Genomic DNA, 24,493 nt, shown 5'->3' on the forward strand with positions numbered 1-24,493 from the left:
ATGCGTTTTTAGATTGGAATATATATACTTTATGAAGAAAATAACAGTCATGGTGCAGGACTAATGTCCCTCCTAAATAATGAAATGCCCGTCAAGAATGTTACAGTTTAATGACTTTCATGTTCACAGTCCAGTAAGAATCCTATGAGGCTTAAACCTTCCCTGAGCATTTTCAAAACTTAAGAGTAATGTCTTATTACTTATTTTTCTAAATAATTCACCAGATCTCTGCAGCGTAAGTTCAATAAAAATACAATTATCTTTGGATGATCAATATTTTATTTTCATTAAACAGATCAGTTATGATTTTCATAAATATATCTGTAAGCACAGAGCTGATGCGGATAGGAATAATACATAATAAATACACTTGTCATTTTTCACATAATTACAAAATGTACATGTATAAAATATATTCTCTTTTGCAAAATATACATAGCATACCTGCACACTGACACGTAACCTAAAACCATCCACACATCATTGAAGAATGATGCTCACAATCAACTGTGATGAACAGCTTTGAAAATATATATTTTAATATTGAGTTAATGGTAACTTCATAAATCCCTGAAATGAATCAATACATTTATCCCAAAAGATAACCAAACGTAAGGCATTGTTTCCAAAGTCACACTATTAAGTGTGTTACAACAGCACTTTGAACATTACTTCACTCATATCAGCTTAATTAGAGAGTAAAAACCTAGTGTGGAGAGTAATCAGGCTAAATCTTGGAAATGGCTTGGAAAATAAAGAATATGTTAAAAATAATCATACCAATTTCAATATTATAATAATATCATGTCAATTTCCACAAATACAAAATCAACATTTCAATACCAACAGAATCATGTAATCTAAAAACACATACACATGTACATGGACATGTCTCCTTGCAAAACAAAGGCTTGAGACAGATGTGACATGAACAGCTGGTACTAGGATGGAATAATTAAACGGCAAAACAAAATTATTTTTTGATCTATTACACATACACAATCACTTTATCTGCCATTCTGTCAGCCTTTCACCACCATCACCAATATCCATTAAGCCTGTTCTGGTACTCCTAAATCAACATGATGACAGGGGAAGCAACTGCGACCATTACACTGCTCAGGTTATTTGTGCAGTTGAGTCCTCCGAATAGCAAGGATTCATATTTCAATGAGGATGGAGATGTAACCATGGCTACATATCTAATATCACAGTTGTACCTTGATAATTACACACTTAATGTTCATAATCACAACACCAAAAACATACAAGCATAACATTGGGTATCCACAAGAAACTGGGCCTTGGTCATTATAATCACGACCTGGTGTGTTCACTTCCTGATTTTTTTGCCTTTTGTATCTTTCAGTTATTTAATAAAACTGATATTCTGAGAATGATCCTGTCTGAAAACTCTGCTTCAGTTCCTCACTTGACCTTACAACTATACCTCTAAAAACCATGGGGAAAATATTGGTATAAGACAATCATTGGGGGAAAATGCTGATCACTTTCAATGCAGAGATGAGAATGGATATTTCCTTTTCAGCTGAAACATCTTTGCAATGGAGCCTGGTCCATAATTTGGGGGTGTTTATGGGGGAAGCCATCAGATTCTAACAAAATTTGTGGTCACTAAAATCTGCGGAAGATTGTCATCCTTCTCAATGTGAAAAAACACCTTAACACAGAAAATACATTTAACGATGCATAACCGAAACTTCAGTCACACCTTTTCACAACGAAACAATGAAGAAATTATGGAAAAAAATTTAAAACTGAACAGAGAAGAGGTGCTTATTTTTGGCAAAAGAAGTGTTTTCTTCATGAATATTTCCAACTATTCTTGTACATGGAGGCATATTAGCTTTAGTATGTCTTATTGAAACAATGTAACAACCAATCAAAATAAATGAACACGACTAACTCATTTTTCACTGTCCAGAACAGGATGACATGTGAGATTAATGCTCATTGCTTCACTGAGTCGTCTCAAGCTATGAAACATGATGTTTATCCTGATACTCTAGAAGCTGATACAGTATCAGTCACGGATGTAATGCTAAACCTGTTATCTGATGTTCAGTAGGTAATGAATGCCCTCATAAATGCCATAATACTCCATGGTGTACACGCTATGGTGTTCCGTCATACAATTCTGTGTCTTCAGATATCATGAGACATACAGAAGCAGCATTAGAAATTGGCACTAGTCCTATAGTCCTTCCCAAATGGACCAATAGTTAAGGTATTCCTAAGGACTAGTAGAAATTTCCCCTTTATAAGAGTTTTGCTATGTGTTATCATTATAAGAACTAGTGGGCTAGAACTGCTAGTTTCTAGCACTGCAGAAGGCTTTATACATACAGCACTGATCATCTTAACAGGCAGTATGTCCAGGGAGTGGACACGTGACTGATTAATGCCGAACACTGAATCTTGAAGCAGTTTTCAACAAAGATACATTAGGCATTCCTCAAAAACATTGGTCTGCTAATAACCTGCCCTATATTTTTTAACATTCATCATAAAAAAAAGATACTCAACAAGTTGCTATGGACAGCACAGCACAGCACAGCACAGCACAGAATGTAATTCTCTCAAAGACAATCAGTCTGACACTTTCTTTGTCATGATGATTGTCCTAGTTGTCAAGTTGGTCAGTTAACAAAACAAAGATGAGCTATTGGCTGGGTATTGGCAAACAAATTTCCATTGTGACCCTGGAAAACCTGGCTAGTGAGATAAGATAAGACTAGTCCATCTTAGTTTGACATTGAGGATAACTTTTGGTGTAACGGTACTTCAACAACTACCCCCATGCTGGTACATGGTTTGTTTTGTTTGTTTGTTGTTTTACACCACACTCAGCAATATTCCAGCTATATGACAGTGGTCTGTAAATAATCGAGTCTGGACCAAACAATCCAGTGATTGACATCATGAGCATCGATCCACACAATTAAGATACGATGACATGCATCAACAAAGTCAGCCGGCCTGACCACCTGATCCTGTTAGTCGCCTCTTACAACAAGCATAGTCACACATTCAAAGGCTGTACAATACCCCAAATATGGCTCATTCAAACTATTCAAAACTGCACATATCTCGGCTGAACACATTAAACTCAACTAGATAATTTAAGAATACCACCATCATATTGAGATTGCATTTCAACCCTTAATCAGGATATGGATTGTCATTGGTTCGTCAGTAAGTGACTGAGTGGGATAAGATATCCCCATCAGGAGCATCTAAGCTCATACATTAGAACACATCGGCAGGGTAGAATGTTCCAGTCAAACAATATCAAAACATGAACTATGACTAAAAACATTTAGACGTAGGTTGGATGGAGTAGACTCTTATTGTTGGGTCATAAATAGCAAACTCTACTGATCTAACACAGTCATTGTAGAATTAGGCTTCATGCTCGTGGTCGAGTCTGTAGCCTGAATTTAGAATACATGCAATACACAAAGGATAGAGGTTCTGTCACAAAACCTGAACTTGATGTTCAGAACAATACAAATGGTTTCATTTACATCAGCACCTATAATCAGCATGACAGAAAATGCTGGAAGATGTTGGACAACCAGATTTCTTAGCACCGAGAATGGAAGCTGAGCAGAAATGATAGAAGGTCAAGAGAACAGCTTGTATCAGCTCAGAAGAGTCGTGTTTTGTACACCGTGCTAATAACACAACCACTAGTATTCCTGTAGCAAAATTCTAAATGTCAATTCACAAACAAATGCAGGATTTCATATAACATATTGGATGTATCCATGAAAGGCTTGATTGGGAGCCTAATGGACCCTTCCAGTTTAGCTGGCCTTGCTACCAGGTAGTGACACCGTTTTTACATTGAGCTTGAGCTTGCCAGGAAGGTGTTAACAACACAATACCATAATACACACTACCCTGACAACCACCTCACAGATGGTCAATACTGTATCTGCCGGAAATAGTAGACAGGATGTGATTTACATTCAGAGGAAGTCGAATATTTTGACTTTGAAAACAGGTTTTGACTAGTGCTGAGTAGAACACACCGACACACCTATGGGGGAGCGTCATCATGATGCTTTGTGTAGGCAGGAGTTGGGGACAGGCTCTGTCTTCAGTTGTTGAGGAAGTGATGGGGTGGCAGTGCCAGCGACATTCATACTGGACCTGGAACAGCAGAGACAGCAAGCTTATTGACAATCATCACTGATAATCATTGATGATCATCGTAATAAGTGCAACATAAGAATGACACTGAGTGATACCATACTGCAATTTTAACATGAATACCCTACTCAGACACAGTGTACAACTCCGAGCCGACCAGTCCTTGTTTTAATCCTTGAAGAGTGCCAAGTCATTTCGGAGTAACTGAAGTTACTATGCTTTGTTGTTTGTTTGTTTGTTTGTTTGTTTAACATCACACCCAGCAAAGAGACAGCTTCCTGGTAACAACTGAGTATGGGACAGACAATCCAATGTTTGACACATCAGCAATGATCCATGCTGTTGGGGTATGATGACACACAAGTGACCACTAGCTTCATTAAGTTGGGGGGACCTATTTTAACCCGGAGTAACCATGGAGGAGGTTACAAAGCCAGTTATCCATTCAAAACATTCATTAATATAACATGAACTTAAAGTATTATGCCATTCTTAATTTAATCAATCAGTGTGCACAATTTTTAAGATGACCATTTGGATATTTGCTTCTACCAGCAACATTTGCACCCAGAGATCTGCCACTCATCTCAGCGACCCCCCTGCTCAATGTGGCATGATATTGTGATTTAATATTCTTCATACTCGCTTCATAGATCCACTTTCTTGAAGTTAACTCATATACACATCAACTAACAAAGATGGTCTGCATCTCCCACAGCAGCAGTGGATTGAGTGTTCACCCACCTGTTGTGAGTAAGATGGCTCTTCACGAGATGACCAGCAGCCAGTGCAGAGAGTAGGGAGAGTTCTCCAGCCAGGACAGTGGCGCATACAACTCGGGCAAGGGTACGAGCGTTGTCGCCAGGGCAGTTAGATGACCCCTTTACCCCTAGCATCTGAAACATTATGACATAATGTATTATTATTCATGGTGTTTAACTGTTGTATGCAACTAAAATTTGACAACAAACTATCACATGAAGGTTCATATGTATTTATCTGTCAAAGAAGCTATGTGGAATTATCGGGACACCAGCCGAGTCCAAGAGCTTTAAGACACTTCAAGCAATATTGCCATAAACTTGTACTACATAGAGAGGGAATTGAATCCAATTCCAGGACTTATCAATTATGAATGATATACTAATTAGAACATGTAGAATGATATTTCAGAGAAACACGTTTTCAAATCTTTAACCAGCATGTAATACCTTAAAAATGTCAGTTTTAGAAGTATGCTGGCTTTGATATTTTGAAGCTATTACTTGCATAGAGTGAGTACAGTTGGATGCTGCAACACCCATATGAGAAGCTAGGATCCTTGTCCCTTGTGATATTGCTTCAAGTACTGGACCACCTCCCCACCTTTCATCAATTAATTCATGATAACTACAGTGGGATTTTACGGTGATTCAATAAAGCCGAGTTATCACTATCCCCCTGCCACGTGGCACACTAGTATTTGTTTATTCATAAAGTAGTGAACAACATGGAAGTTAATGTGAACTATAAAAAAAAGAGTTCTATATATGCTTGAGAAGAGATAGGCCCTGGGGTGGCATTATGTCATGAGAACATCTGATTTTACTTTCCCCATTGCAGACACTATGCACAAAAAAAAAAGAAAAAAAGGACATGGATCAAGGGACGTACTGTGAAATGAACAAAATCTAGGGATGTTATTCTGGAAAAACATCATTTACGGCACCAGATTTCGAACTCAGTCTTGACAAATATCTCTTAGATAAAATGTGCAAACTTTAGTTCATGCAACTTCAGTAATTTCTGAGAAAACTTGTCCCCAATTCAACCAGCATGCACCAAGTTGAAAACACGGAGCAAGGACCATAACATTGTAAATAATTATTTTAAGATAACAATTTTCTAACTCAATTGAGACCGTGCCTACTAACATCAGTGTGTACAATTTCATTTCTCCAACTTAAATAGTTTTTTTCCCCTTTGAGAAGCCGATAACGGACAGACAAACTTGGTTCCTATATCCAGCGGGGGATAATAAACACTAATGTCACTCCCCTGCATATTACCATCAGGTTCATCCTAGCCACATCCCATCTTATAGTGAACCCACCTGCAGACAGGCCGACTGGGGAGGAAGGACCGTGCCGCCTCCTACAGTTCCGATCTCTATTGACGGCATGGTGCAGCTTATGTAGAGGTCCTCATGTAGAGGGCCTGTTGCTTCAATCAACGTCATGCAGTTGGAGCTGGCCACATTCTGGGCAGGATCCTGCACAAAATAAAATAAGGTTACATGTAAGTTTTCACTTTGCCCCTTGGAGACACAGCACCCCACTGCTGATCCAAAGAGGCTACAAAATGGGATTGGGTGGTCAGGCTCACACCAAACTCAGACACAATGTACTGACTCTGAGCTGACCACAAGAGTTAGAAATTGGCACTACTCCTGTAGTCCTTGCCAAACTGCCCAATAGTCAAGATATCATAAGGGCTAGTAGAAATTTGCCCTTTAAGGGTTTTGCTGTTAGTTTCTACTGCTGACCAGTTCTTGTTTTATCCCCTTAATGCTGAGCACACAGGCTAGGTAACAACAAGTACCATCTTTTAATGTCTTTTGGTATGAGATCGAGCCTTCAGACCATGGAGGCTGTCTTGGTCTGTAAGGAGCTGAACTCAGAGACTAATTACCTGTCCAGTGGCAATGAAGATGGCAGTGACGACATTGGCAGCATGAGCGTTGAAGCCCCCGATGCTGCCAGACATGGCAGACCCAATCAGGTTCTTAGTGATGTTGAGGTCAACAAGGGCTGGGACAGACGTCTTGAGTAGGTTCTTGACAACATTGCCAGGGACGACGACCTCGCATACAACGGACTTCCCACGGCCTTCAATCCTAGAAATACAACAGTTATGTGTAGAACATGAACTAAATTCATTATACTTTCCTACAAGTTTCAAATGAGTGAGTCAGTTGGGTTTAAAGCTGCTTTGAACAGTATTTCAGTTATATTATCACATATCATATTAATGTGAGTAGGTTCTGTGATGTTTACCAGTACTTAAAACCAACAAGAAAGAGCATGGTGCTGACAAACCAAAACTCATAATATGGGCAAATCTGGGAATTGAACCCATGACCACAGGATTCTGGCACACCTAGAGATGTAACTCTGCACAGTGAACTGCAGCATCTTGAACAACTGGGCCACCTGTACCCCCAAAGTATCAAGGTCATGCCATAACAAATGCTTCCTCAGGCAAAACCTTTTGTTTAGTGGGAACAAAGTTCTGCCTATCAAAAATTCTTTTCTGAGATAGTGGTGCTTGAAAATCAAAATTATGTCACACAAGCAAAACAATCATCATTCAAAAATCATTCTATTCTTCTGTTATCATAGCTGCCAACTTTCCCAAATCTGGTCATGACATCAAAGCCTGACAATAATGTTGATAATAGTTTCCATATCGACTACAACAACTTCCGATAATACAAGTGGAGTGTCTCAATAGAACAGTTGCAGAACTATAAATAGACTTCATACCAGTCGATAAACAAGACGTGCTTGTGTTTGTAGCCGACGGGGTAAGGCTAAATAAAGACCATCACTTCACTTATTTGATGAATTAAGGATGAAATCGTTAGTTGCAAATTTCTAACAAATATGAAAAAATACAGGACAGTTGGCAACTATGCGTTATCCTATTTTCCTCACCAATTGATAGCCGATGGTTTCTTGTCTGTGCAATAGTTGCCGCTCAAACTGAGAATTTCCACGTCACAAAAGTTTTCACTCAGTATGTTCAAGGCCTTTTCAGCTCCCTGAGAACATAAATCATGCTGTAAGTTGGTACTAGCACTAAACAGCAACAATAAAACAAAAAGAACTTCATGTCAAGCAAACACAAGCGTGCCGGCTTCATGTCGCCCGTCCTCAACGTACCTTAGACAGCATGTTCATGCCCATAGCGTCTCCAGTCTTGGCCACAAACCTCACATACAACAGGCGTCCGGCCTGGGCGATCTGAAGTCTCTGCAGACGAGCAAACCTGGAACATAGCAACCACAGTGAGCAAATAACATACTAGGTTAGTCTAGGAATGTAATAATTTCCATATAAGGAAACTTTACATTGTGTGTATGTGTGTTGTTTAATTCCACACCTAGCAATATTCCAGCTATGTGATGGTGGCGGCCTGTAAATAATGAAGTCTGGACCAGACAATCCAGTGATTGGTATTGTAAGCAATGGTCCACACCATCAGTGTACAAGGACACGCCATCTATTAAGTCCTCGAGCCTGACATCTCAATCCATTTGGTTGCCTCTTATGACCAATTCTTACCACTGGGTAACTTAAGACAGAGTGAGTTGGGTTTAATGCTGCTCTTAACATTATTCCAGTTTTATCACGGCATGTCAGCGGAAATGTGGGAGGAAAGACCAAAGTTATGCAGGTCATAGATGTTTACCACTTTGGTGAAATCCACAAGTACAGGTATGGTGCTGACAAACCTAGAATCATAATCAGGGGTAACCGGGATTCGAACCCATGATCATAGGTTTCTGGTGTGCCCACACAGCGAATTGTGCCGCCTTAGACAAGTGGGCCACCTGTGCTCCCCTTAAGACAAAAGTAGCATGTTAACAGCTTGTACTGCACCAGTATGACAACAGAGGACAAGAACAGCTTCCAACGTCCAAATGTTCAGAATCCAACCAATATGGCGAGCAGAGAACAAGATTACCTCCATGCCTGACTTTGTATACGAGATGAAAGAGTAAGCGTTGGTTAATGCCGGTCAGAAATTTCAAGCAATATTTTGATGGCTTCACATTTTCCATTCAGGGTCAGACAAACCAATGATTGATACAGCAATATCCAAGCTGCCCGGGTATTATGAAATGCAATGTACCAGCCAAGCCTGCCATCACGACCCTATAAGCCACCTCTTACAAGCATACATTTCTAAGGCTATTCTAATCCATGTCCCTACTGAGGTATATCAAGGAGTGACGTGAGTTTTTTGTTTCTTTGTTGTTTAATTCTGCACTCAGCAATATCCCAGCTATATCTATGCAATTGGGATAAGATGACATTCATCAAATTATGGTGGTCTGTGAAAAACTATCACGCAATCTTGCACAAGGATACGACAAGGATACGCCATAAGCCATTTCACCAAGCCTGACCTGTCTTGGGATACTGGGTACATATTCTAAATGAATCATCAGTAAGAACTGTTTACCTGCTTGTGAGATCAAAAGCTTCCTTGATGAGCTCAAAATTCTCCTTGTCCTCCATCCAAAGTTTCACCTCACTGTGGAAATATATTAGCAATAAGACACAAAGACATAGTTGCAAACAAACTGGAAATGGTTTACTAAGCTTGCTCTTTCCTCACCATTGAACAAAGTGCTGGACAAACATCTGTTGGGTATATTCAATCCACATACTCAGTTTCAACAAAAGACATTCCAAGATGTGTTTACTGACTTTGACTGCTGCCAGCTTGTTCTACTACTGAGTGAATGAATGTAGATTAAGATGCAGTAGCAATATTTCAGCTTAACCACAATGGCCTGTGTCTGGTCCATACAAACCTGACTAACATATAGTCTATGAAATCTGTTAGTACATTTCTATTAATATATTTCTCTCCTCTAACATAAAAACAAATAATTTTCCTGATGCTGATTTCATATGTGCTGGCTGGAGTGAGTTAGACTTGCTTTTATATATATATATATATATCTAGATTAGTTTTGTTATCATAAAATACATTTATTCCACAGTCATGGTGCAGGACAACAGTTGGTTGGTTTGTTTGTTGTTTAACGCTGCACTCAGCAATATTCCAGCTATATGACGGCAGTCTGTAAATAATCGAGTCTGGACCAGACAATCCAGTGATTGATATCATGAGCATCGATCCACGCAATTGGGATCGATGACCGTGCATCAACCAAGTCAGCGAGCCTGACCACCTAATCCTGTTAGTCCCCTTTTATGACAAGTAGAGTCGCCTTTTACTGCAAGCATGGGTTGCTGAAGACCAATTCTACCCCGGATCTTCACGGGTCGCAGGACTACAGACAAGCCAGCGGATCATCGCTTAAGCAATAACCCATGCTGCTAGGATATCAAAGCTCCCATTCAACCAAGTCATGGAGCCTACCTGATCAAAAACAGATACCAAATATGACTAGCCATAGACTGTGTTGGGGGAACATGACCACATGACACTTTCTATGGATAGTAACTTCTTTTTTGGGGGGGTCACAATGTTTCAAAGCTACTTCTTGCTGCTTCATCAGGAATGATATGTATGCCACTAACGTGGCTATATCCCCCGCCCCTGTTGCAGAATTTATGACATTATTAAATCTAAACAAACCCTAACCTTTTTTAACCGAGGTGGAACTTGTCATAGAAATTGTAAAAAAAAGATGAGTTTGGAACCTAAGTCCACCTTGTTGCCATGGAAACGTAAAAAAATAAACATTTCTAAAATTTCTCAATAGCAAAAGGCACCAGTTCAGCATGTACCTGACAGACCTGCAAATTTTGATGAAAAAATATTGAACGGTTTATGAGTTATGCTCCGGAAACGAACCCTACCCTCACATACAATGGAATGTACTGTAAGTGGCTAATCTTGTCAGTAATCATGACAGTTTGAGAGAATGGAAGACAAGGTTTAAGAAGAGTTTCAAAATGTATGGCTTTCTAATGCATGCAACATGCTTCCTATTTGACACAACATCAACATCAACAATGCATTCACCTGATGAAGGAGCAAGAAGTAGCTCTGTAACATCATAACAAAGACAAAGAAGTTGCTATCCATAAAAAGTGTTATGTATTCAAGAGATAGACTGTTGGATAGGTATTCTAACTCAAGTCTCCACGGGGCTGACCTACTACTGACCTTGCTCTCTTGGCAGTAGGGAATCGGATGGCAGGCGCACGGGTCATGCCTTCATTGATGACCATGCTGTGGGCTCCTCCACTTTGCTGTAAACAATCAGATTCAGGCTTGAAGTCTTGGGTCTACTGTAGCAGTAGAGACTTGTAAATTTGTAGTAATTGCCAGTGCCAGTAAATGATTGAAGCACTAGTAAAATATCTGGCAAGAAATGACTAATAGTTATTGTCCACTGGTTGTTGTACACAAACATGGTAGGCATCTATCATCAAGTTTTGGGCTGGCTGTACCTACATAAAAGCAACACAAGGGTGAATCAAAACCTTTTTCGACCTGACTTGTGTCTTAGCTACTTGCCCAGTGTGGATTGTCTACCATCTGAATTCTTGAGAGTGCACCAACATATCATAGAGCTTGCTACTTATTGCTGCTGTCCACGTACTCCACCCATTGTATTGCTGTTTTCATGGTGTACCTCAAACTGTGTGTTCCAATATAATTTTCTCATCATTCATTGATATTGTTAGTCATTTACTGATTTCACACTATATTTCTGTATGTACCAATATCTAGGTTAACCATTCAAGTTGAAAATCACCTCACAACACAGTGTCAGTGACAACATTTATTAACTTGACATGTCTAAATAACACTTTTCTTGGAGTTACTCACTTCAATTGCTCGACAACCTCTGTTAGTGCTGGCAACTAGACATCCTTCCGTTGTTGCCATGGGAACCTGGTACTTGACGCCATCCAGGAGCAGTGGTCCTGCGACACCCACTGGTAAAGGCATGTAGCCGATCACATTCTCACAGCAGGCTCCTTCCACCTGAGCAAACATTCAACACATATATTGCAATATCCTTGGTAATAACACAATCAAGACATTACTTAATTTCTAGAATCGCAAAGCCAATATTTTTTTCAAGTCAACAAGAAATATTACAGAGCAAATACAAATTTCATATTATTTTCTCATGCTTAGCTATGAAAAAACAATGAAAACTTGATCAAATCATATTCTTACATATTTATAATCATAGTGTTCATATGGTAGTTTCTCCAAAGCATCTGTGGCAGCAAGTTTTTCAGAAACCATCCGTCGTCTGGAATATCAACAAAACATAATTACAATACTACACCACAGAATACACTACTGTACACTGGAAATCAGATCCACAAAACATGATCATAATCAAAGGTGGGTGATAATAACTTCATTACCCCCCCCCCCCCCCCCCCCCAACACACACACACACACAGACACACATCAGTCTGCACTGTTTGTCTGTCTGCACTTGGCAATATTCCTGCAGCCTGACATAATAGAGTCTTGACCAGATAAACCAGTGACTGATATTATGAGCAATGATCCACACTGACACTCAATCATCACCTAGTCACCTAGTCTGACCACCCGATCAGCTCGTATAGCATAGATTGCTAGGAAGCAATTCTAACCCAAATCACATGAGGTCAGGCTGCACTGATCGAGGGTTTGACTCTGCAGTATGAGACTTCACCAGCTAACTCCGATATTGTTGAGCAGAAGCCAGGTCTCTGAACAGTGTATAGTTTCTTTGTTGGTTGCTTAATGCTGCACTCAACAACATTCCAGGTATTTCATAGCAGTCTGAGACCAGATAATCCAATGATCAATATTGTGAGCAACAATCTCTGCCATCAGGGTACGATGATAATCAACAAATCGCAGAGTCTGACCACGCGAGAACAATGTATATATTGTTGTGGATAGTCATCATACTGTACATAATGGACACGTGGTTCAGACAATGGTGAGCCTACCTGATGGCGACGCCCCTGACATGGTCCTGTAACACATTCTCCAGCTTGTAGGCCGGGATGTGCTTCCTCTCCACCAGCAGCTGGATCTCCGCATCAGACAGCACCCCGGGGCCCTCCTACAACAGAGCCAGTGTCTGCTGTATACCAGTGACAGATATATTTATTATGCTTATATTTCTGTCAATTATATTCAGCTCCAATGTGTAGCAAAAGTATTAAGAACTGGTTCAGAGTTATAGCCCTAAAATGTTACTAGTCAATGTACTTGTCATAGGCACAATTTAGTCTCGGGACAGTGGACTTGCATGATTTTTGAAAGCCTGAGACCTCTCTGTTTGTCAGATTTAACCATTCTCCTGATTATTACAATTGTGAGATGTGTAGATCCAAATTTACTTCAAAAATTGTTGACACAGAGAACAATGGTTGCCAAGGTTAAGGTATTTTTAAGGCAGATTCAAAGGCCAAGGTATGACAATGATTATAAGGGCACACTTTGGCCAACAGGATCTACATACCGTAATTTCTTGAGTATAGTGCGCACCCATGTATAATGCGCATCCCCTCTAGCGGGTTCAATATTTTGGAAAAAAAGAAATTTGAATATTATGCGCAGAAAAAATTACACCGTACCCTTTCAGCGAAGTCCGGCAAACGAACGGGTGCTGAGAAACTTTGTCAGTACAAATTCGAAATTTGAGATAAAAAATCACCAGACATGTTTATTTACCGTTTAAATAGTATTTATTGTTCTGCTAGGCATTGTTTTATATCTAGGGATTAAGATTACCTTGTGTATTTTCTCTTAAACTAAGCCGGAAACAGCAATCAGCTGTACACACGTTTTCTTGGAATCGACCGGTGATTCGGTCAAGACACACCCAATGATATAACTTTATAGGATTTTTAATGCAAGGATTGGCAACTATTGTATCTGAAACTATTTTTTTTATCAGGAATAATATATTCCATTATTTTCTTAATAATATGCAGCTTTTACTAAACATATTTAAAATAATAATAACCCTTAGCGAAGCAGCTGATCGCTATTCCCGGATATTAATTTTTACATGGAACCAGTCTGACCAGTCACCGTCAAGGCTCACGCGCACGTGATCGCGAGAATTTCATGTTGACATAGAATCGTCAAACAAAAACAAATATGACTTTTAACGAGTCAAAGTATGTCATTTATGATATATGTATCCATTCTCTGTCAACTAAAGTTCGTTTCAAGGCGTCAATAGCGGTATTCTGACCGTGGTTGCTGTTAATAACGGTGAGTTGTGCGATCTTCCGATCGCTTCACACACGATTTCGCCGAAATTAATAAAAACAATATTATAAGGAATTTTGAATAAAATTAATGAAATAAGTTACAAACATAAGTCCAGATATACAAAGAACACTTTTTATAGCCAGACAGTGTAATTACATGATTATTTTGCGTACTTCAGTATGGATTTGTTGACATGGTTATTTCAGGTGTTTGAAAAAAATCACAAATCATAAAGAATTGAATGAGTGAGTTGGGTTTAATGCCACTTTTAACAGTATTCCAGTTACATTGCCGCGTCTCAGCTTAATGTGGGAGGAAAGCTCGAAGTGATGCAGGTCTCAGACGTTTACCACTTCAGTGAAACCCACAACACTGTATGGTGCTGACAAACCTAGAAACATAATCGGGGTGAACCAGGATTCGAGCCCACAATCATAGATTTCTGGAGTGCCCAAGTGACGCAACTCTGCAAAGCGAATCGCGGCACCTTAGACAACTGGGCCACCCGTGCCCCCCAAATCATAAAGAAACCTAATATAGTCATGCAACATGGACTTAAACGAGACTCAAATGAAACATGTCAAAAGGCTTTTGGGCAGTGTTTCTCTAGAACTTCAATATAATTTTGTTAATACAAGCTGATTTTCTAAGGAAATGTAGATAAAAACAGTACAAATATATGGAAAAACCAAACATTCATCAAATGATAAAGTATGTTTTTTATGTTAATGTCAGCAGTATTTGAGTCCTGTCACACAAGTGTGTGGGTAATCTAGCCAGGACCAGAGAAACCAGTGAGTGATAGCACAGGCTCCGGCCAGGCAGTCAGCAGTATTCAAGACCTGTCACACAAGTGTGTGGGTAATCTAGCCAGGACCAGAGAAATCAGTGAGTGATAGCACAGGCTCCGGCCAGGCAGTCAGCAGTATTCTAGTCATCTTCCCAAGGCAAGGGAGTTACTGACTATGAAAGTACAGTTTCCACAGTTGTACACGGTTGACGGTACACATGCTATACAAATCCTGCAATTGACCGAAATCTGCATGGAAGCTCTCAAACCGGATGTCGATTTTGTTACGTGATTTTGATTGGACTATGCATAGACTCGTTAGTCCAGCCAAAGACAACTCCATATTTCCAGCCTAGTTCGGCAAGGGAGGAAACTGGACTTTTATAGTCAGGTACCTCAGGAAGAGGTATTCAAGTCCTATCCCACAAGTGTGTGGGTAATCTAGCCTGGACCAGAGAAACCACAAGCTCCGTCCACTCAATCAGGGTACAATGACCAAACAGGTTACACATGTAGTACAACCACCCAACCCCCTCATTATATTCGGCATTATCACGACAAGGTTGGGGATATGGCTACTTGTTCTCATCAGAATTGCCACTGGGCTCTCACACAGAATACTTACTTCTGACTTCATGATGGATACACAGTCCTCCAGACAGCGAGGCTGCTTGGGTTTCAGCAGCAGCTGGAGCGGCTTGAATGCTTCATCATCCACCTCCGTCTGAGTTGACTTGTCTTCCTTCTCATCATCGGAGCTGTCATCATATTCCCCGATGATGAAGGATGCACCTGGTTTGAACGTATTACTGACTTGTCCATTAGTCACTCCTTCAATAGCTGGAATTCACAAAACCAAACATGAAAATCATGGCTACTCCCAAGAATTTCTATCAACATCGGAAGACACATCACAAGATGTGCCTAAATCTCCAAGAGATTTCATAAAATATCCATGTCACAAAACAACCCTGAACAACCCTCAAACTTGTAAAAGAGCCCAATAATTGTTTATTAAAGAATGCTTAATTTGAACCTGGGCACCATAGACACAATTCAGTTTACTCAATCAAGCATGTCTGAAGAGAAGTCGGAGAGTACTGAATGATGAATAACACACTGGGACAATAAAGATAACAAAACAGAAAGTAAGCTACATTTGGAAAATCTGTGAAAGGTATTAAAGCATGAAAAATCTCAAGTTATAAGGGGTGTAAAGGTGTTTACAAAACGCACAAGAACATTACAATGGCATTAAAATCAGAAGTTTTCCTTTGATGCATTACATCTGTGTGTAGAGATTCTCCATAGAAGGTCACATCAGGTGAACCTGGAGTTCTGGAGCTTATATGTCATCTTTCAAAGACAATTGAACTTCAATTCTTTACCAACTCAATTTGGAAATTTTGATCTCAGCAAAATAAAAACCTCCACAGAACAGATACATACACTGGATGAAACCCTTTTGGGTGGATGCCATGGTGCTCAGAAACAACATGCATGAAACATCCACAACAATGCATAAAATATCCACTGCTTTATGTTTTTGCATTCGGAACATCCTGACCATATTCATATTTTTGAGATACAGAAATCAGACACTCAGATAAATCCTGAAATTATTGGGTCACCAAATCTATCGACATCTGTCCTAAAATGCATCATGAAATTAATGCGAAGTAGCTTTGCCTTTAAACTATAAAAATATTTTAGGTCATGTACATCATTCTTTCTGCCGTGTGCAGTGAACTTGAGATGACAATATACTCCAAAATGTCCAGATGAAAAAGCGTAAGAATTAATGTGAACAAGAGACACTCGTATTATTCAATGAAGTTCATGATCAATTTAATTCCATGATTCACAGTATGCTTGTCAGAATGCATTGCTCACTCATACTAATACTTAAGAAGCCTCAATACTAACTGGCATATCTAAAAGTTTACCTGCCACAACCTTCTATGGATGTGTCCTCAGACCATCATCCACAGAGGAACCGTATCGGAGCCAATCATTAGATTTTGATGCAAAAGAAGAATATTACACTCTTTATTTTCACAACTAACTCTCATCCAAAACAAGCATGAAATACTCACATCCCCCGCCAATATGACATGTCGGGTGTGTGCAATGCATTAGCTCCTGTGAACTATGTTCACTGAGCCTTTTTGTAAAGAAATATAGTACGTTTTTCAAGATCTGCTCCAGAAACAAGGACTACCTCCATTTTCAGTCTAAATCAAAGTCGTTGCCATGGAAACTCGAAAAATAACTTTAAAAAAAAAATCCCAAACTATCAAAAGGCACCAGTTCACCACTAAACCTATCTATGTTCCAAGTATGATGAAGAAATATAGTACGGTTTTCAAGATCTGCTCCGGAAACAAGGACTACTGCCATTTTCAGTCTAAATCAAAGTCGTTGCCATGGAAACTCGAAAAATAATGTTTTTAAATATCCCAAACTATCAAAAGGCACCAGTTCACCACTAGACCTATCTATGTGCCAAGTTTGGTGAAGAAATATTGTACGGTTTTCAAGATCTGCTCCGGAAACGAGGACTACCACCATTTTCAGTCTAAGTCAAAGTCGTTGTCATGGAAACACGAAAAATATTCTTTTTTAAAATTCCAAACTATCAAAAGGCACCAGTTCACCACTAGACCTATCTATGTGCCAAGTTTGCTGAAGAAATATTGTATGGTTTTCAATATATGCTCCAGAAATGAGGATTACTACCATTTTCAGTCTAAGTCAACGTCGTTGCCATGGAAACTTGAAAAATAATGTTTTCAAAAATCGCAAACTATCAAAAGCTACCAGTTCACCACTTGACCTATGTTTGTGCCAAGTTTGGTTAAGATATCTCTCACGGTTTTTGTGTTCTGCTCCGGAAACGAAATGTGACAGAACGGCACCCATTCCTATGTCCCCCTTCCACTTCGTGGCGGGGGATAATAATGACAAGTACTTCAGTATCTGTACACACCCTCTGTCTGTGAGTCACTGGTGGTATTGGTGCCAATGTCAGCCACAATCTTCTCAGGCGAGGCTGTCTTCAGCATATCATCCACCTCACGATCAACGTCAGTGTCCATGAATATGTACTTGCATGTGAGGACGATTGCCAAAACCAGTGTCATTGCATAATCCGCTCTTCCCAAAAACATTCTGAAACATTAAATTTGTCAACATTGCAAGCTGTAACTTAGAATGTATACCCAACACTTTCATCACAGATCCTTTGTTTGGAATCCAGCTGGCGCTTGATGTGACTGTTTTTCTGAACTTCGATAACATGGTTAATAACTAATCACATCCAATTTGATCTCATTAAAACTATACTAAACAAGCATATAGTTGACAAAGTTTTAACATGTTTGGTCCCAAACCAAGTAACTGACCCAACATTTCTCTTAGCAGATGTCAAAATAGCTGCAATGGAAATCCTAAAATAAACATTTCTAAAACTCCTTAATATCAAATGGCACTAGTTCAGTATACTCTTTATATATAGACATGCAATGTTTGGCAAGGAAATATTTAACAGTTTATTTGTTATACTCCTTAAGTAAACCAATCCTATATTAAAACTTAAATCCAACAACGTGTTGTCATGGAAACATAAACAATAAAAGTGCTATATATCAAAAGGCACCAGTTCAGTATGTGCCTGGTAGACATGCAAAGTTTTGTAGTATTTAACGGTTTTTGAGTTACGCTCTGGAAACGAACACCACCCCTGTAGAACCTAAGTCCAACTTGTTGCCATGGAAACGTAAAAAATAAAAATTTGTAAAATTCCTAAATAGCAAAAGGCACCAGTTCAGCATGAGTCTGAAACTGAAAGACATGCAAAGTTTCGTAGAGAAATATTTAACAGTTTCTGAGTTATGCTCCGGAAACAATTTTGGGACGCACACACACACACACGGAACCCATTTCTATATCCCCCGCCAATTTCGTTGGGGCGGGGGATAAAAATGTCAAAGTGATTTGACAGCAACGATCTAGATAATTACATGAAATACATGTGACATACACATGATATAGGCAATATTATAATAACGCATGTCAGTGTGAAATGAGCTATCACGTTGCATTCAAGACTATATCACTTACATAACCAAGTGAGCGAGCCTGACCACGTGATACCGTTAGTCGCCTCATACGACAAGCATAGTTGCCTCTTACGACAAGCATAGTCACCTTTTACGGCAAGCATGGGCTGCTGATGACCTATTCTTCTCCGGATCTTCACGGGTCTCGTTACTTGTGCCAGTCTTGACTTATGATGGTTTAATAGCGCTAGCCCAACTTAGACACAGTATACTGTCTCCGAGCAGGCTGGTCCTTGTTTTTCTCAACTTAATGCCTAGCATCAGGCAGGGCAACAACAAGTACAATCTATCAATGTCTTTTGGCATGACGCAGCCAGTGGATCAAACCACCAACCTTCTACTTTGGGGGCAGATGCTCTATCCACTACACAAGGGACAGATGCTCTATCCACTACACAAGGGACAGATGCTCTATCCACTACACAAGGGACAGATGCTCTATCCACTACACAACAGATGGAATTATGAAGAAATAATGTATCAGAATTCTGTGAGCACATATTGGAGATACAATAACAGGGAAAGTTCATACAAAGTTTCATTGTTACAAGATTGTTTGTATCGAACAGTTTCAGATTCAACGTAATTGTTTGAATGAGATGGCTTGTTTGAGGACAAATTTGAACTTCAAACAGGCATATGTTGAATTGACAGTGGACACTTCAAAATAAATAAATGGTATTCAAATTGGACATCACCACGACGTAATTATGGGGGATCTCAGACAGTTAATGTCGGTAAGCATACACAGCCAAGAACGAGGGGAGAGAGCAAATAGCAGGAGATTGTGGAGGTTGCAAAATACAAACCTACAACGGATGAAGGGAGGGAAGAGGAGGGTCCAGGCTTGACTGTTGCAGTATCTCACGCATTTACATATTACCACTACATAATTACAAAGATTCTGCTGATTGGGCAAATGCACAAAGGACTAGGTGGAGGAAGGACCAGGGGTCTGTAGAAGAATGCCTGTAATATCAAAGAAACAGTTCAAGACAACACAATCTGACCTACTCACCGCTGAACATAGAACTGCCACAGTGGCACATCAGGGTTGATTCTCTGGTCCATTAAAGCCTTCTCTGCTGGGGTCATGACTGAGGTCATCTGGGGGTCAGCGTTGTCCGTTCCGGCCACCAACCGACTGTGGGCATGAACGAGCACCAACCCTGCAGACTTGGTAAAATACAAGAAAAGAAATGTCTGAACTTGTGACATTTTAACTCTCAATTGCACTATAATTATAACTTAAACCAATTTAAATCAAATGAGAGACTTCAAAACAAAATAGCACGAGGTCCCATTGTGTCATGACACACTATGAGAGGTTACCATGGTTAATATTGATTGTGTGATCAGCTACAGACAGGGAAGAGATTTCTTGTTTTTCTTTACAATTTTTTTTTTGTTGTTATTGGCTAAATGCACACCTTACACATAAAGATGACAAATCATACTGGGAAGGTGTTGCTTGAATGGTTTGGTTGGTTGGTTGGTTGTTTATCGCCGCACTCAGCAATATTCCAGCTATATGACGGCGGTCTGTAAATAATCGAGTCTGGACCAGACAATCCAGTGATTGATATAATGAGCATCGATCCACGCAATTGGGATCGATGACATGCATCAACCAAGTCAGCGAGCCTGACCACCCGATCCCATTAGTCGCCGTTTACAACAAGCATAGTCCCCTTTTACGGCAAGCATGGGTTGCTGAAGACCTATTCTCCCCCGGAATTTGCTTGAATGGCCTCAAATGACTGCCAATTAAGCCTGAGCTAGGTCTTCCTTTGATATTTCTATGCATAATATAGTTTTCCTTTTCATGATGGCTACATATACCACTAAAAATATTGAGCATCATCCATTTCTTTCATATTACTATAGTTAATCTGTCCTGACTTTTTATGAGTAGTATGGGATGGAATCGTGTATGAGCACTACCCTCCTCACCATGATGATTTTGACTCTCTGGGTGACGGGGTTGGGCTTGGTCTCTTCCTCCTCCTGCTGCAGGATCTGGGCCAGCTGCCGCAGCTGCCACATGGGACGGCCGTGATTACGTACCCTCGTCAGCTACAACACATGGTGGCAATCACATGGTTGTCTGTACTGTTGTGAAGGTGGGGGCAGATATTCTTCATTGTGTTTGTTTTATTTGCTCATTTGTTGTTTAAAGCAGCACTCAGCAATATTCCAGCTATATGATGGCAGTCAGTAAATACTTGTGTCTGGACCACACATTCCAGTGATTGACAACAAGATCATTGACCTATGCAATTGGGATAATTTGACATGCATCAACCTAGTCAGCAAGTCTGACCACCCGATTGTTTGTCATCTCTCAGGACAAGCACTGTCTGCTGAAGACCCAGAATTCTAACCCAGATCTTCACAGGGGCTCAACAATGCTTCTGTAGCAAATTATAACTCAGCAGTGTTTAAAGTTAAACATGAAAGTCAGGGGTCAGTGCCAGATTTAACTGGTCCCTAGTAGAAGACGTAGATTTAAATGCCACAGGAGAAGATCTCCAGGACCCACCATGCATATTTTGAACACTGCTTGGGATTCATGCTTCCTAAAAAAAAGTTTAAATCTTTTATCCAAAAAGTTCAAACTAATACTATTCATAAACAAATTAAAAAGAATTCCACCACAGAACTAAAACAAAATTAAAAGAACATGTACATGCTGAATATAGGAAAGAATATGGGGAGGTGATAGCTATGACAGTCAAACTACTCTCTTCAGGAAGTCCAAGGCTTTGTTGTCTTACCTCCAGGACCAGTGCCAGACAGGCCGGGTAGAAGGTCATGAAGGCAAGGTAGTTAGCCATGACAGATAGACAGCCAAAACAGCACATGGTCTCTAGTTGACGAACACCTGAAACAACATGAGTTACTGCATGTACTGAGGATGAAATATGTCCGCTTGGAAATCATTGCTGGGGGTGGTGCAGAAGTATTTGGAGACTAAACATGTATATGTTTTAAGGAAAGTTTTTCAGCATTTTATGTCTGTTTTAGTTACTGGTGTCAGCTTTGGTACTTAACAATGACATAAAAAAATATCATCGATGAGAAAGTAAAAAGAGGTTTACTCTCCAGGAGTAAGTTAGTTATACATGTACAGTATTTTGTGGTCCTCAAATTTGCCACCATTTACGTTCGTGAAACATCATCAGCTCAATGTTGAAAAAGATCTTTTATTTTTATAAATCATATTTTCACTCTTAACATGGTAAAGATATTTAAGATTTGTACAAGTTTGTTTGTCTTCTTGAGTGTGTTGGGATTAATGTTGCTTTTGAGTATTTCAGTTCTCAGCTTAATGTGTGAAGAAGAATATAAAGTGAGGCAGGAGATAAATGTTTATTCACTCTGGTACAATCACTGAGCATGGGTTTGGTGCCGACATAGACTGACACTAATCACGCTAATCACAGCGACTCAGAGATGTAAACAGGCCAGAGGATCCTGGCACACCCATGTGATTTAGACCACCTAGAACCCCCTTTTTTAAATACAGAGGTAATCTTGCTATGTATCATGTTAAATTGTGTTCAACTTTTGGAACGAAACATTTTCAATTTTCACATGGGTAAGTGAGTGAGTATGGTTTTACGCAGGTTTTACGCCGCTTTTAGCAATATTCCAGCAATATCACGGCGGGGGACACCATAAACATCACACATTGTACCCATGTCAGGAATCAAACCTGGGTCTTCGGCGTGACGAGCAAACGCTTTAACCAATAGGCTACCCGACCGCCCCAATTCACTGACCAATTCCAGGAACATCACTGGATGCAGCTAAGCTCACCTGATAGTGTCCCTACACCAATAACCAGAGTTTCCACAATGGCATCCAGGGTGATGGATGGACCAATGAGGGCCATGCCTTTAGCGATGTTCTCTCTCACTTCATCCTGTGTGGAGGAGTTGAGGGCGAAGCGAGCCAGGGCACTCGCCTTAGAGAGGTCAATCAACAGCAAGAAAAATGGCAGAGCCTCACTGGAGAAGAAAAAAAAAAGAGGAGTTAATTAGCAAAACTTCCAACAAGACTTAGCTGTTAACAATATTAACTAGTAATTGTTATGCACAGTGTCATGAAACCCTAGACGATCCGATATTGGTATAATTTACATATGTATACTGATCACGCTGATTTTTCTTCAGCGTAAGTGTAAAAAACACACACAAAAGAATACCTGCTGCAAGTGTGACATGTTTTTATCAATTCTAATTTCACAACATTAACAAAATAAACCAGGGGTATCCACATTCATTATCCACTGAATACTTACTCAAGTCCTTTCAGGTTGTTTCCAAGGAGGTTGATGATGGCAACACTGAACACGAAGCTTGAGAAGATGGTGAAAACTCCAGATATACCTGAATAAGGGAGACAACTCTACATCAACCTACACCAGTACTACACCACACTAAGTAGAAAGACATACAATTCTAAGAACTGCACATGAACAGTGATGAAGGACCATGTACACATGATGTACACATAATACATATTACCTTTTGAAATTATTATTAGAATCATGGATCTGTTATCATGGCTATTTATCTTCAATAAGCCTTGCTTGTTCCCATTAATGCTTAATTTACATTTACACAATCATGTCAATACAATGCACAAACATGTTAAGAATATCCAGTGCACAGCATGATTATTATGATTACTTGAAATGGAAATTATGAAGTATAACTCAGAAACATATTTCTGATGAATGAGTTTTGTCCTGCTAAGGAATATACATACTGCTAAGGAATGCTAGGTATGGGGAAGGCTACAAGCCAAGGTGCCACCTGTTTGTTTTTGAGTTCTAGTGGATCCAAAATCTACAATGTCGTCCCTCCAAAGTAATATAATAATTACCAGGAAAGCTTCAACTCTGACGACGCAGGGATTTATCAATGAAATTTCTTTTCACTTATGCAGCACTAGAAATTGGCACTACTGCTATAGTCCTTGCCAAACTGCCCAATAGTTAAGGTATCATAAGGAAAAGCAGAAATGTGCCATTCCTAAGTGTTTGGCTATATGTTATCATTATAACGACTAGGGGACTAAAACTGTTAGTTTCTACCACTGCTCATATAGCACACAAAAATTAATCATTCAGTAAATGATATCTCCTAAACGGTGATCGTCCGTGTGGTCACTTTACTAGTAGCCTTCCCCTTATTACTAAGAGAGAGACAGACAGTGAGAGACAGACAGTGAGAGACAGACAGTGAGAGACAGACAGTGAGAGACAGTGACAGTGACAGGTAACAGATAAAGCATGCAGATCATTACATGACGCTCACACACAACACACAGATGGACATATCAGACCTGGTTTTCAATGATTAGTGCAAAACGAATTTGACAAGTTAATCTACATAGT

At 39.7% G+C, this 24,493-nt stretch overlaps 1 protein-coding gene across 3 annotated transcripts in view; it reads right to left on the reverse strand.

The window, feature by feature from the left end:
• Positions 1–274: 274 nt before the first annotated feature.
• LOC139468514 (3-hydroxy-3-methylglutaryl-coenzyme A reductase-like) overlaps positions 275–24,493 on the reverse strand; it is a 29,710-nt gene continuing 5,491 nt past the window's right edge. For all 3 annotated transcript variants that reach the window (XM_071250644.1, XM_071250559.1, XM_071250731.1), the window contains exons 4-21: positions 23,393–23,480; positions 22,909–23,099; positions 21,864–21,970; positions 21,040–21,162; positions 20,105–20,262; positions 17,955–18,136; positions 15,591–15,805; positions 12,897–13,012; positions 12,118–12,196; positions 11,761–11,919; positions 11,092–11,177; positions 9,409–9,480; positions 8,103–8,208; positions 7,875–7,981; positions 6,850–7,054; positions 6,272–6,430; positions 4,924–5,075; positions 275–4,179 (exon numbers count right to left, since the gene is read on the reverse strand). In XM_071250644.1, the coding sequence (XP_071106745.1) occupies positions 4,083–4,179; positions 4,924–5,075; positions 6,272–6,430; positions 6,850–7,054; positions 7,875–7,981; positions 8,103–8,208; positions 9,409–9,480; positions 11,092–11,177; positions 11,761–11,919; positions 12,118–12,196; positions 12,897–13,012; positions 15,591–15,805; positions 17,955–18,136; positions 20,105–20,262; positions 21,040–21,162; positions 21,864–21,970; positions 22,909–23,099; positions 23,393–23,480 (2,402 nt within the window). In that variant the 3' untranslated portion in view covers positions 275–4,082. The remainder of the gene's footprint in view (positions 4,180–4,923; positions 5,076–6,271; positions 6,431–6,849; positions 7,055–7,874; positions 7,982–8,102; positions 8,209–9,408; positions 9,481–11,091; positions 11,178–11,760; positions 11,920–12,117; positions 12,197–12,896; positions 13,013–15,590; positions 15,806–17,954; positions 18,137–20,104; positions 20,263–21,039; positions 21,163–21,863; positions 21,971–22,908; positions 23,100–23,392; positions 23,481–24,493) is intronic.

Source organism: Haliotis cracherodii, unplaced genomic scaffold (assembly GCF_022045235.1).
Source record: "Haliotis cracherodii isolate W230 unplaced genomic scaffold, xgHalCrac1.p SCAF_1, whole genome shotgun sequence".
In the NCBI taxonomy this organism is placed as follows: Eukaryota; Metazoa; Mollusca; class Gastropoda; order Lepetellida; family Haliotidae; genus Haliotis; species Haliotis cracherodii.